This window comes from Varanus komodoensis, unplaced genomic scaffold, assembly GCF_004798865.1.
Source record: "Varanus komodoensis strain SLA01 unplaced genomic scaffold, ASM479886v1 scaffold11, whole genome shotgun sequence".
Classification (NCBI taxonomy): Eukaryota; Metazoa; Chordata; class Lepidosauria; order Squamata; family Varanidae; genus Varanus; species Varanus komodoensis.
In genome coordinates, this window is record NW_025335317.1 from 4,493,953 (window position 1) to 4,507,415 (window position 13,463).

Genomic DNA, 13,463 nt, shown 5'->3' on the forward strand with positions numbered 1-13,463 from the left:
TGGGAAAGAACTGTCATCTTTTTGCATGGTCTGGCAGTTTTAAGTTTGTGGAAAAAGCTCCACTGAATAAATGGGAGCCGAGCTTGCTGGGGGTAGTGTAAAAATGATTCTCGAAGCCACAAGGGAAGATACGCAGGCTAGGTGTAACAAGTACCCATTTAATGAGCAAGAATCCCAACAGTGCCTGAAAAGCCCTAGGAAATGGGCGGTGTTGGTCAGCTGATGTTGCAAATGGCACCGCAAAAGATGCAGTCTTGTGTTGGCTGAACTGATTTTCTATTAGTTGCCCATTACAAAATCCATACAAGGAAGCGGTGGTCTCAAGTGGCCACCATGCAGTGGAGCACAATAATGAGAAGGCCTGCTTGAGATCTACTAATGCTTTGGGTAATGCCTCTTAGTGGAGGCATCCCATTTTCAACTTCCATTAAGGCAGTTTAACACTGCTTTCCCTTGGACGTTTCTCGGAAAACAAAGGCGAAACATGGATCAAAACGTGCAGCATGAAGGCATGGAGTGGGAAAAGGCTCCTTGTTCAAACGGAAGCTGAGCAACCCTCCAGGGCAGCAATACAAACTCATCTGGCCATTTGCGTCCTGAGTGGCAAACACCGGTGCTGACTCATGACAACTGAGAGCTCTTCGTGCACGGGAAGTGTTGGACTATTCTGAATGGGGCAGTCACCTGCCAGCTAATGCTCAAATCTGGGGACGATTCATCTGCCCAGCCTGCTGAACTCTTTACTGCCCCCCCACCCCGAACCCATTTCCCCAACTACCGTGTACCCTTGCACATAGGAAGGGCATCCCTACTTCTGCCAGGATGTGGGGCCAGAAGCAAATTCTCAGAAATTCAGTTTTCCTTTCCTGAACATTCCCTGCCCCCAACACACACACACATACTTAGACCGTGCTCTCTAAAGGCAGGAAGAAGAGCTGGGGAGCCAGCTCTCGGCTGTGATGTCTTTGAGCAGTGTATACTTTTAAGAGGTTCCACATGAGAAGATGTATCTATGTACTAAAAGCAAAAGAAAAATCTAGCTACGGAAATGCAGCAGGACCATCCACAGGATTACCAGTGCTTTGCATCAATGAGTGCCACAGTGGCACATGTTTGACTGACTTATATCCTGCCTTTTTCCTACAAAGGGCTCAAGGCAGCTTACATCATTCTCCTCCTCCATCTTATCCTCACAACAACAACCCGGTGAGGTAGGTTGGGCTGAGAGTCTGTGACTGGCCCAAAGTCACCCAGTTGGCTCCATGGCTGAGCGGGGACTCGAACCCAGGTCGTCTTAGTCCCAGTCCCATGCTCTTAACCACTGCACCTCACTGGCTCTCATATTCCAAATGGCTGTGCTGTATGGCAGGGATCTCTAGAAGTTTTAATCTGCAATTTGTGTCAGTAAAAGAACTCTAATATGCATCCTGGAAAAAACCCCTTTATTCACATATATAGTATAAAAAAGCATTTTTCCATGCAGCGCAATACCTCTTAACTTTTGGAATGGAAGTAATAAATACCCTTGTTCCTAGATTCAGGGATGACCTTGTAAAAACAGAGCCACAAAGGTGAGAGAAGCTGGTGCTGGGGCACACAAACCCACTACGCCATGAAAGAGGCCCATCCAAACAAAATCAAAAGTTTGGAAGCAGACTTCGGCAAACTGACTGGCCGTTGCCCCCCCCCCCCCCCGATAGTGTCCCAAAAACAGATCAGCGCCAACAGATGTACAAAATAGCCCATTTCTTCCCACAAATTCATGTCTTTGAGTATTCTAACTTCCAAAGTGTTCATACAGTTTGTGTGTCAACCAATTTAACCACTTTCCTTTGCAAGCTTCAGGTTTGCCTGGGAAGGCAACTGTGGTGCTTTTTGGAACTCCCACTACCTGTGGGAGATATTTGGTAGTGCTCTCTTAGCTCAGCACTGTCCTCTGGTCCAAGTTCTATTCCTGACAGTTTACTATAGCCTAGTTTGAGCTAGTTTGAGCCTTTACCTCCTATTCAAAAAGGCATCCAGAACAAGTCCTTATACTTTAGCAATGGGAGGAAAACTAAGAAACACAAAGAGAACAATTGTGAGAAAGTGAAATGATCTTCCCTACGTAAGCAGTGTGGTTTTGGAACCAACTTCTATATGCACAAACCAATATAAAGAAGAGCTAATTTAAATGAAAAGATGAGGGGAAAGCACTGTCGTTATACCCACACATTGTCTTGTGCATTGCGCTACTTGCTATAAAGGTAGCCAAGGGTTCCAAGTATGTTCATTCATATAAATACTTTCCTCAGTCAAGGATTTTAAAATTCAATTGAACAGGTGGTACATATTATGGAAACGATTTTTGTAGATTTCTTATTCACACGATACAGCTGTGTTTGGGCACAATCCAATGCAGAAGCAAAGTGTAACTGAACCAGCTGGGAGAGGCTGGGCGAGGGCCCAGTTCTATTGCTTGAACATGGTCCTGCTTGTCAGGGTGAGCTCAGGATCTGCTCACTATTAACGCAGATCAAACCTGCGTGAATTAGGCTGTACTATCTGAATGCCAGGACCCTTCCTGATGAGCTCATGTTCTGAATCCCCTTTCCAAATAAATAAAATCAGCACTGCCCAAGATCCTCTAGGGCAGAGGTGGGCTGCATGCAGTCGCTGCTGCGGATCCCGTTGCCCTTCCACTGTGGCAAAAAATTAATCAGTGGTCTCCCACTACAAAGCACTAAACAGATCAAATTCAGTGTGTTCTCCTGACCTAGTCGCTTTTCCATGGCACTTTGCCACTGAATTCCGGTGGCAAGTGACTGAATCCTTTTGCTTCTGCAGGGCAGTGGGAATGTGCAGTGGCGGTTTGACTGATGATGCAGACATAGTCCCGGCCTCCCCAGATTCCCTGCTCCTGTGCGAATGGCGGCTGCCGATGGATCCTCGCTGCGATGAACGGCAATCTTTACGTGCTTCCCAGGGCTAAGCAAAGCTCTCCTGTTAACTGACAATCGCCACGAGCCAATCAGGATTTCCAGTCCACTTAAAAATATTAATCACCGTGACAGAATCTGTATTGAACAAAATTATATGAAATACCACCACGGTTCTGCGGTCAGTGTGGTTTCGGAAAGCTGAGCAGCAAACGCGGAGACACATTTAACGCACAAACATGACGTGTGGCGTAAAGCCGCTGAAGGGCATCCTCTTCTCTGTCCTACACAGACCAGAGCAGGAATTACTGTGGATGTGCTGACAGATGTTTGTCACAGCTGCCAGAGGCAAAAGGAAAACGTTCCTATTACTGGAGCTGCAGCTTACGTCACAAATCCAAGAAACAGCAGTAAGCCCATGCCCTTTCAGAGGGACTGAAAGTCTCACAATCCGTATCACCGCTTTTCATCCTTGATTTTTGAAACAAATTCCACCAACTGAACTTCACTGTGGATTGACTGCATTCAGAGGGAAACACCTGCATCAGGGGTGGATCAGCTGCATGCATCACGCTTTCGTGTGTTCCCCACTTCTTAACCCTCTTTAGAGAGGCATAGGACAAACATACTCAATTTCTGCTAGCTGGCCAGGGTGGTGCCGCTGCTATGCAGTAAGGGGGACATGAAATTCGGGGTTGTCAAAAATTAAGGGCCTTCTTGGCGGGTTTGCTTCCTTGTCCGCTTTATGCAACAGCTTGAACAGTCCAGTTCCGATGTTCATTGGGATGCCCATGATGATGCACTCAGAAACACCTAGGGAAGATCAAGGGGAAGTTTATATTAAATGTTCATTTTGCCCACACTGTCTTGGCTGTAGACCTGTGTGTCATGGTCTTCAACATGCAGAGGCGCGGCGCCTGAAAAGACGACTTGTACGGACTGAAAAAACTGACCTAAAGCAATCATCATCTGCAAATCTACGTCATGAGCATTGGGGGAAATGGATTCTCTGTGGAGCAGCCACAATCACAGGACACTCTTCTTGCAGAGATTCCACAAAATCCAGTGGAAAAGTGCTGTCAAACGTGCTTCATGTCAGCATGAAGCCGCCTGGGTTAGGCTGCAAGTAACCCCAGTCCAGTCCATGTGTCCTCTGGAAGGCAGAGGCTCTCCAAAGCCTGTGGGGGAGGTTTTCCCCCAGCCAGGATTCCAGAAATTTTTTGGACTGGGGATACAATGGACTTAACCTAGTGGCCCACTTCCATGTAGACTACGCATTTCACCTCTCAGCTGAAGTCGTCTCCTGAGACAGGAGGCAATTAAGCGGAAGTACATTATAAAACCTTCACAATTTCATTATAAGAACACTACTATACAATTACAGAGCAGGCATAAAACCAATCAGCACCTAGCTTTCTTGCAAAAGAAAAGCCAAACTTGGACTGTACCATACCCAAGGGAATTTGGGATAGCAGTAAACAAAGACCCTGCTCCATTTTTCTTGAACTATCCTGGAATTTTAAATGATTTTGCTTATGTTATGCACGCTTGCAATTCATTTAAAGAGCTGTGTGTAGAGGCAGGCATCCCTCTCAGTTCAGCTACAAGCTAACCCAGGATACTTACCACACACCGAGTCCTTCTGCCCAAAGTATGCAGCGTCAAAGAGATGGTCCGCCGTCTTTTCGAACGAAGCAAGCATTAATACACTCTCCTTCATTTTCGCCAGGCCAAACCTCGTAATCCCCAAAACTTCACCCTGGTTTCCAAGCCGGGCAGACAATGAGGAAACAAAAGTCAGCAACGGTTCACACTGGCCAAAAGAAGGGATGGGGTGATCAGCAAGACATACGGGGCAGCATCCTGCTGTGTCCCAGTGCTAGCACCACAAATGCTGCACAGAACACATGGTCAGTTGCAGCCAAAAGGACATGCCGGAGCAGAGCACTTCCACCATCTGGAAAGGCATGTGACTAAGAGATGTGCAGGTTTGAAGCTGGCATCCCCTTCTTGTTCCCTTGGCCACAGCCAGCAAGCGGCACCCAGTTTCCTTTTCCAAGGCTAGGGACGAAATGGGCACAAGGAAGCGTGGTGGCATCTTGCTTTGGCTGGCAGGGATGAAGCCCTCCCTGTTCACCCGGGTGAGGAACAGGGGGCCCTGCAGAGCAGCAGCTGCTGCCAGAATACCAGCTCATAATCTCCTGTCTTTTGCAGGAAAGGCAGGAAGAAGCAGGGTGGGTACAATACTGGAGGGCCATTTTCCCGTCCCTGATTGTAGGTGTCAGGAAAGAGAAGAACCGAGAAGGAAAAAAGGGAGAAGGAAGCTGGCTGATGGATTGCTCCCAGGAAAGGGCTGAAACAACTGGGAGGGTCCTCTCCTAGAAAGCGCATCCTGTGTCCTTTTTCGCCCCACCTTGCCCTGGAAGTGGAACTAACATCTGCACTTACACTCTGCTGCATGAAGAGCTGTCCATACCGGGTGCTTTCATGCGCATGGGGGCTTCTGCCATGGGGGTGGGTGCTGTACGTGAACGGCACGTGCCGCTCAGCAGATTGTGGGAACCTCCAGAAGCAAACGGGGCCTCAGCTGACCATATAGGTGAGTTCTGGATACAGCCCGCCAGCAGCTAATTCTGAATTGGAGCTAATTCTGCTGTGTGGCACCCAGGGAGGGGTTCCAACCTTGCCTGCTCAACTCAAGCCTTACTGCAGGCTTCAGAGAAAGCAGAGCCACCGTCACTGGGCTCCCACTTCCAGGCTCTCTGCTACATGCCTGCCTGTGAAATGGAGGATGTTCACAGGGGCCCTGTTGAAATATTTCCACACAATTTCTTCAGCCACAGTTACTTGACAGGGAAGATGAGAGAGAGTGTGGTGACAACCAAGACAGTGAGGAAAGAGACAAAACAGACCTTGTAGGTCATCAGGTCGGACAGCAACATGACATGTCTCCGGTCAATGCTCATGCCGTGGTTCACCATTGTGTACTGAATTTCATTGATAATGGTAGTTCGAGCAGCCTCAATGCCCAAAGTCTTCTCAACCTGAAAGAGAAGGTTTTGGGGGCTTCACGAAGGGGCAAAACATTGATTTGGCTTGCACATGCCACTGTGGTTTCTTGAAGCAACTCCTTTCCCTGCGTCCCAGCCTTCATCAAACCTCTCCACTTAAAAATGGGGCTTGGCTTCTACTTGAAACGCTCTCATTCCCATTAGAAGCAAGTTTCATGTTTCTTCTTGATTCTGATGATTATCGTCCTGACCAGTGTTTGAAAAGCACTTCCTGTAAGTTCACTGATTCACTCTATCGTCTTACGTTAATCCTTAGAACAACTCTGTGAGGTAGGCATTGCAATCCACCTCCTGCAGAGGGGACAGTTCAGGCTGAAAGAGGGCAGCTTGCGTTAGGCCTCCTAGCAGGCTTGTGGATGAACCGAGGAGCTCCACACGCTCAGGCCTGTCTCTCGCTCAGCATCACACGCCACCCTCCCGATACCTCGTAAGTGTTGTTAGATGTGGTCCTTGTTCCTTTGACTCCATGTGTGGCTATGACAGCTCGCAGGTTGTCGCCCTCCACCAGCAGCTTGTACTTCTCCTTCCCGCTCTGTTCATCGATATGAATTACAGCGCGAGCCACTTCTGGGATCCCTTGCACAACCACCTTTGTGGTAGAAAGAAAAGAAAGATGTGTGCACAAAGAACAGAAACTATGGCACGCCTTACCTAAGTCAGAGCAACAGGATCATCTGTAATGTACGAAAATCCATCGTCTTTGCCCTTTTCACTTTCTCCTATAAGCTTGGGAGTCCCACACACACCACTAAGAATTTTTTCATGAGACCTCTGTGAAGGCAGTTTAGCCAGAAAGCTCAAGGAAAAGAAGCCCATAATGCTAGGATCACTCCCGGAAGGATTAAAACGCGATTCCTAACCAGGACAGGACCTGTGGCACTCCAGATCAGGTACAATGTGCCATGCTCCCCGCTGGCTTGCTCAGAGCCTCTTATAAATACGGCTGCACTTGAAGATGATTTGGAGGCTGCAATTAGCTCAGAATTCAGAGGCTAGAATTCTGACCGATGAGCTAGGTGAAGCGATAGTACATTCCCGGCTGCCTATTCACTTCCAAACTTAAAGCCCTAGATGGCTTGGGACCCAAACATCCCAGGGAGGAGCTCCTCCCATCCCATCCAGCCCACACATGGGAACTGAAGACCACCTTCAGCTATTATTAGCTGGTGCCACGTAATGCACATGTACAGAGGAGAAAATGGCTCCGCGGCTGTGCCACCGCTCTAGGAAACACTCCCTAAGAAAGTTGGACTGGCGCCAGCATGGCCACCTTTTCGGCACTGGTTCAAGATGTTATCTGCTCAGGCATTTAACATTCGTTAAGCTCAGGCTCTTGCCTTTGCTCAGCTTGGTAGCTTTATGGTTTTGTTAACTTTCAATCCCATTGTTATTCAAAGGCTGAGGCATTGTAATTATATCTTATATTAGTGGATGCCACCAGGGAATTTTAAAAATAAATACTAGATAATTCATTTTCACCCTGGTATGCAGTTTGGACAGCTGAGGTATATACAGGGGAACCAATCAGCCGCACAATCACGGACTGTGTTTAAGTCAAGATAGCAACCTGTACTTCAAATTAACACGCCACTAGTTTCATCAAACGGCCGCCACCTCCTCCTCTTTGTCCTGCTCCTCATTTTGCTACTGCCCCCCAGCCAAAGCATTCAACTTTCATCACCTGTGTGCAAACCCAGGTGAGGACCCTGGTGTTCACCCTCCAAGGCCCAACAGGCTTGGGACCTCTATAGGTCAGGGAGTGCTCCCTCCCATGCATCCTGCCTGTGCATTAGGACTTCACATGGACTTCGACTACCATTTCCCATCTCCCCCACCCCCCAGAACCCCTGCTTCCTCTGCTCACCCTTTCCATCCTGCGGCATACTCCTTCCCTCTACCCACCCCTTTGCTCAAGCTTCTCCCTGTTGCTTGGCTCCTTTGTGACATCATCACGGATCAGCCAGGTGGGCCACAGGCTTTGCTGCTGCCACAAAGCTGCTGTGGGTTGGATCCAGGTTCAATCAAGCATGAGACCCAATGAAATCAATGGTATTTTAAGTTCTGATGAATGTAGGTCCCATTCAATGGAATCCAAGAAGGTACTTATGCCATTACTGATTCTCTTGCACCCCACCAATTTCCGTCCACAAGGGACACCCAACACTTGAGAAACAGGCATTTAGGTACCCAGAAAAGAGAGTTTCTGGTAGCTACCCAGAAGAGGGCAAAACACACTCATTTCTGAAGTACGACAGGTCAGCAAAGCTTGCGCAGGGAAGGCCTGCTGACCAGTCCTCACAAAGAAGCAGGCATTTCCATTCAGTTCAAGGCTTCCTCTGGAAAGCACAGAATCTTTGCAGCACGAGGTCCCCCTTGTTTAAGATTATTAACTGGGTTCAAGATAATTAGCAGGGGCATAAATGCCCCAATAGATTCTGCCCACAGACTTCAACTGTCTACTTATGAATTTAACAAAGTCTGCAACCAGCCCATTATAATTAAGAGTGCCCCCCACCACCCCTACACACACACAAAATCTAAAACAAAACTTAAGCAAATTTGAGTGTTCCTCTTCAGGAGAAATACCCAAGAAATTAAGGGTCCCCTAAAAGGAATTTCAGCAAGGGCAGCAACTACCTAAAGCATCCACCTAACCAGCACAGCTCTAGTTCTGTGAGCTCATGTATAAAATATTTCAAGTTAGCAGCTATAGGATAATACCCTCTTCTATAAATATACATGCATTTTATTAGGTACAAAATTCCCAACTTTTTTTTAGCTACCAGGGGTTCTTCAGGTGAAGAAACAACCCAAACCAGTCAGAGAAGGAGGAAGGATAAGAAATGGCATGGCAGAATTTTAATTTAAAAGTTGTTCTTTTAGGAATATGCCTATACCTGTGAATACAACAAATGCTTTGCTTTGCTGCAAGAGCTCAAGCAGTTCCATTTGATGCCAACAGCACATATTTACAAAGCCTCACCTTTGGGAGTTCTTCTTTCAGGGACTGCAAGACATAGTACATGGAGCTCTTGCTGTTTTCTCGGGGAGTAACACAAACAACAGCTTCACCATGGACAGCAATGTCCCCCGGCTTCACTCTCAGCTTGGAGACACAAATAGAATACCGCACGGTCTCTGCGTTAACCTGTGGCCGAAAATATCACTTTGTTATTTGCATAATCCTTCTGATGCTAGGTCCAGTTCTGCAGGCAGGCAATTTCTATTCTACAAGGTACCCAAAATACTAGTTTGGCAAAATGCCTGCAGTGGATTATTTGACAGCCATCGGAGCACGTTATTCTATTCATAGGAGGGATGCTTGCGACTATCGGGGAGCCCCAGAAATAGTCCTGTCTGAAAATGTGACCACTGGGGCGACTAGGCACTTGAACCTCCTGCTCACAGAGACTAAGGGGGACTCAGATATTATTACAAGATGGTCCAAGTGACTCATGCACCGTTCTTACACATCCAGCTTACTAGCAGAAGAAATAAATAGTTCACTTCATCCCTCTGCTTACTCGTGCCTCAATTTCCCACCACCATCATCTGCAGATTAAATTCCATGTTGGAAGAAAGTAAAAATGCATGTTGCTTTGCAGCTGCTCACTTCTTCTATTGTGCAGTTTGGCTAGACTGAGAGAACGAGGTAGAGAGCCGAGCCGAGCCGAGCCGAGTCCGTCTCTGCCTCAAGACCACAGCGGCCGCAGCAGCCATGGGAGGGGTGGGGTTTCCAAGGAAATCAAACTGACCCGTCTTTGCATTTGAGAGAATCTTAGTCTTACATGGCCTAAAGAGAGACCACGGCAAACCACTCTAGCAGTTGCTTACTCACAGGAACATCAGGATTTTGTTGCGCTCATAATGTTTGCATGGCAGCTCTAAGTCAAAAATCTATGAGCTAAACTAGAGAATAATCACATGGTGAATTCAGCGTAGATGTGATCACACCCTGTCTGGAAAAAGTGGGCACACTCACCTCCAGCCTTAGCAGTCTAATCCGCTCTAAGGACAGCTTGACAAGAATAAAGCAGTCATCAGGAAGGAAAACTTCTTCAATGTACTCTGAAATCTGTAGGTCACAAAGCGCAGACAGAGAAATGAGTGCACAGGAAGGGATAATGCCTCCGCCTCGGCACAGAGCTGGACCTGCGGAGTGGATATTAAGCTGCAGGAAGGAGCAGAGTACCTCTCCGAGGAGCGTCTTCTCTATTCTTCCTTTGACCAACCGGGCGAAGTCCGAATCATCATCAACGTCAAGGTGGGCCGTGATGATTGGTGTGCTACACATAAACGGCAAAGGCACAGTTGTGAAATGTGTGCCGGGTCAGTATCTTTATGTACACCCAAAAAAAGTGCCCTTAGTACTCTCTGTGGTCCATATCGCAGCTCGGAACAAAGCATGGTAGAAGAGAACAACACATGCCGCCTACATGCTTTACATCTAAAAGAATATACGCTGCGTAACTATAATTCGGTCCCTGGGGTTAAGCTGCGGGCCACTGGAAATGGCCACTTTTCAGTAAGAAGCATCTGAAAGTTTTAAGTGTTACTCTCGGTCTATCTTGAAACCAGTAAGACATAGTGCAGCCCCTGGAGCTGCTGGGCAGCAAAACACTAGCATTGATTTTATGGCTCATTCCTTTAGTCATACAGCATAAAGCAAATTTACCTACAATGTTTTACGAGGCAATTTTATACATGCCGACTCAGAGGTCCCACTGAGTACACTAGGGGTACACTGCAGGGCAGACTTAACCTTTTGGATATTTATTTGTACTCCCATTTATGTGTTATTCATATCTCTTCCCTGCCCACCACAAAGGCTCTTCCAATCAGGTTAACAGTAAATAAAACTAAAGATTAGTCTTCCAAGTTGGAAACCTTGATCTGGTCGATCATTTTCCCTTGATTTCACCAGCCAACTTTGGGTTTATACATTTTAGCAGAATCAGCAAATCAACCCCCTTTTCTCTTCTCTTGCCACTTTAGGCACAAGCAGTAAATGGTTCTCGGTGACTCTGGCACAGTTATCTTGACACTGCTATCTGACTTTTAAAAGATAAAGCCTCCGTCTCTCAGAGAGAGTCCTGACAATCATCCCAACCCAATTTCCCCTTCTGCGACTAACTTGGCAATAAGTCTGGATAGAGGACCTGATTGACTTGGAGGCATTGATGATCTCTTTGATTCTTGGCACTCCGAGCGTGATGTTCATCGAGGCGACACCAGCAAAATGGAAGGTCTTCAGAGTCATCTGTGTGCCAGGCTCGCCGATGCTCTGCGCACAGAGCGCTCCCACTGCAGAGCCGGGCTCCATCTGTGCCCTAGGATGCAAAGCGAAGGAGGTGTTCACTGCTTCTGCATCTGCAATCCCACTTGGGTAGCTCACGGCTGAGCTGCCACAGAACACACAACTCCAAGGACCGAGACTCGCATTACTGGACAAAAAGCAAAAGGACTCAGTGCAGCACGGGGGAACTCTTAGTCTGCGGCGAAAACAGAAACTGCTCATCGAAGAGTGTAGTCAAGGCTGTGGCTATTTGGAATGAAAATCAAATGTGTGCACCAAGAGCTGCTGAATTCTGAGGACTGTGGACATTAATTGTGCACTGAAGTATATGCATAATTTTCTTCTTGTTCTGCATGATCCATTATGGTCGTTATTGGGATTTGGGTCCTGGTGAGGGCCCAAAAGCTCCACCTGCTGACTGCTGGAAATTTGTGAACTTATTCTGAGAATTCACCAAGCGTTGGCAACACACTTTCAAGGATAAGGGCCAGGAGCTTCAAGCCAAGCCAAGCTGAAAGAGACAGGAAATAAAACCCTGATTTTCCACTGGTGCTCTTGCAGAATCATCCACCCGCATGTGCATCTGCCTGAAGCAATCTCCTCATCAGCTTCAGTGGCTGGTGGCTCACAGGACAGTCCAGAGATATTTCCCAGGGAAGGGTATTCAAGCAGAGAGGCTCAGTTACAGATTTATTCTCCAGGATGACAACTTTTCAGTAAAGGTAACTGATAAGGTACATGGCTTATCGAGACTGCGACAGGGAACACTGCCAACTGACATGCCTGGGTATCCTTGTCTGAATGAAGGTATACTGAATCCATTGCTTGTGCAGACAGCTGGAGTCATTACCAGTATATCCTATCTTTTTTATTCAATACAGAGACTCCAGAAGACTAACCAATGGAGTATAAAATACAGGCGGGTCAAAAAGGACTGCTGACCCCCTGCCCTCTCCTGCAACAGAACTTGTTCCTTCTGCTCAGCTTGCAAAGGAAAGGCTGCTGAACCGGTTGTCTGCCAGAAAACACACATTGGTGAAAAGGTCTTTGATGCCCTTTCCCGCTCCCGCAAACCGCAGAAGGTGGAGCAAGCTTCGGGACACGTGGATCCCCATTCTCCCCTTCTGCTGCCCATGAACATCCATGTGTGCTGGGAGGCCAGGGCTCTGCTGAATCTACAGGAACCCCCTGCACATGGATTCTCTACTTGCAGCGCTTTAAAGCCTCCTCTGAGCTTTTCATATATCTGATCTACTGTGCGAACTGCCACGGCTAATGCAGAATACTGCACACCGGGGGTCCTCAAACTTTTTCACCGGGGGGCCAGCTGAAAGCTGCCGGTGCTGGGCGCGGCCTGGAAGGGTGGTGCCGGTGGTGCACATGGGCCGGGGCAGGGGTGGTGTGGGGCATGCGGGCATGTGCACTGAGGTGGGGCACAGGGCGAGGGGAGGCAAGGCAGGGGTGGGCACACACCGCGAGGCAGGCACACGAGACAGCGGCTTGCTCGCTTGGAGATGGTTTTCTCCGAGCGAGCAAACCGCTGCCTCCCTGTGCGTGGGGCGAGGTGAGCGGCAGCAGGTCCACATGGGCATGGCGGGCCGGATAAAGGGGCATGGCGGGCTGGATCCGGCCCCCCGGGCTGTAGTCTGAGGACCCATGCTGCACACAGTAGTAAAAAACCTCCTTTGTTATTGATGGCATCTACAATGAAAATAATTACAAAATGGGGATATAGGAAGAGATGGTCTATCAGGGTCTCCTTTGGAATTGCTCTATTCTGAAATGCTTTTGAAGGCTGCCTAGACAGAGTGGAATGATTTCAGTCCGTAAGAAAAATAAATCAGCCTTTTGATAACTACAGTACAGAGGACGTGCGTGCCAGGCGTACCCAGGATATAAACGGCGTGACACCCAAAGAGATGCCTTTCATAATAATATTAATGGGTTAATTTGGCAGAGGATGTTCAGCTGGGGTTCTTGCCAAAGGCGCCGGACCAGCCTCCGTGCAAATGCCCAAATAAGCACAGCATTCAGCAAGAGTGTCCTTTTCTTACACGAACAGCCAAGGAGGCCAGTATCAAAAAAAAAAGAAAAAAAAATCAACTTGTCCTCGCGTAGCACGTGGGGTAAAGTGGGACTCCAAGATGCGCAGAGTCATGTCAGCAATATGCTTTGCAA

General features: G+C 47.9%; 1 protein-coding gene across 1 annotated transcript in view; it reads right to left on the bottom strand.

Moving 5' to 3' along the window:
• Positions 1-1,425: 1,425 nt before the first annotated feature.
• POLR3A (RNA polymerase III subunit A) overlaps positions 1,426-13,463 on the bottom strand; it is a 40,470-nt gene continuing 28,432 nt past the window's right edge. The window contains exons 24-31 of the mRNA XM_044420280.1: positions 11,149-11,319; positions 10,182-10,275; positions 9,972-10,064; positions 8,973-9,137; positions 6,414-6,578; positions 5,831-5,962; positions 4,545-4,677; positions 1,426-3,731 (exon numbers count right to left, since the gene is read on the bottom strand). Coding sequence (XP_044276215.1) covers positions 3,583-3,731; positions 4,545-4,677; positions 5,831-5,962; positions 6,414-6,578; positions 8,973-9,137; positions 9,972-10,064; positions 10,182-10,275; positions 11,149-11,319 — 1,102 coding nt within the window. The 3' untranslated portion in view covers positions 1,426-3,582. The remainder of the gene's footprint in view (positions 3,732-4,544; positions 4,678-5,830; positions 5,963-6,413; positions 6,579-8,972; positions 9,138-9,971; positions 10,065-10,181; positions 10,276-11,148; positions 11,320-13,463) is intronic.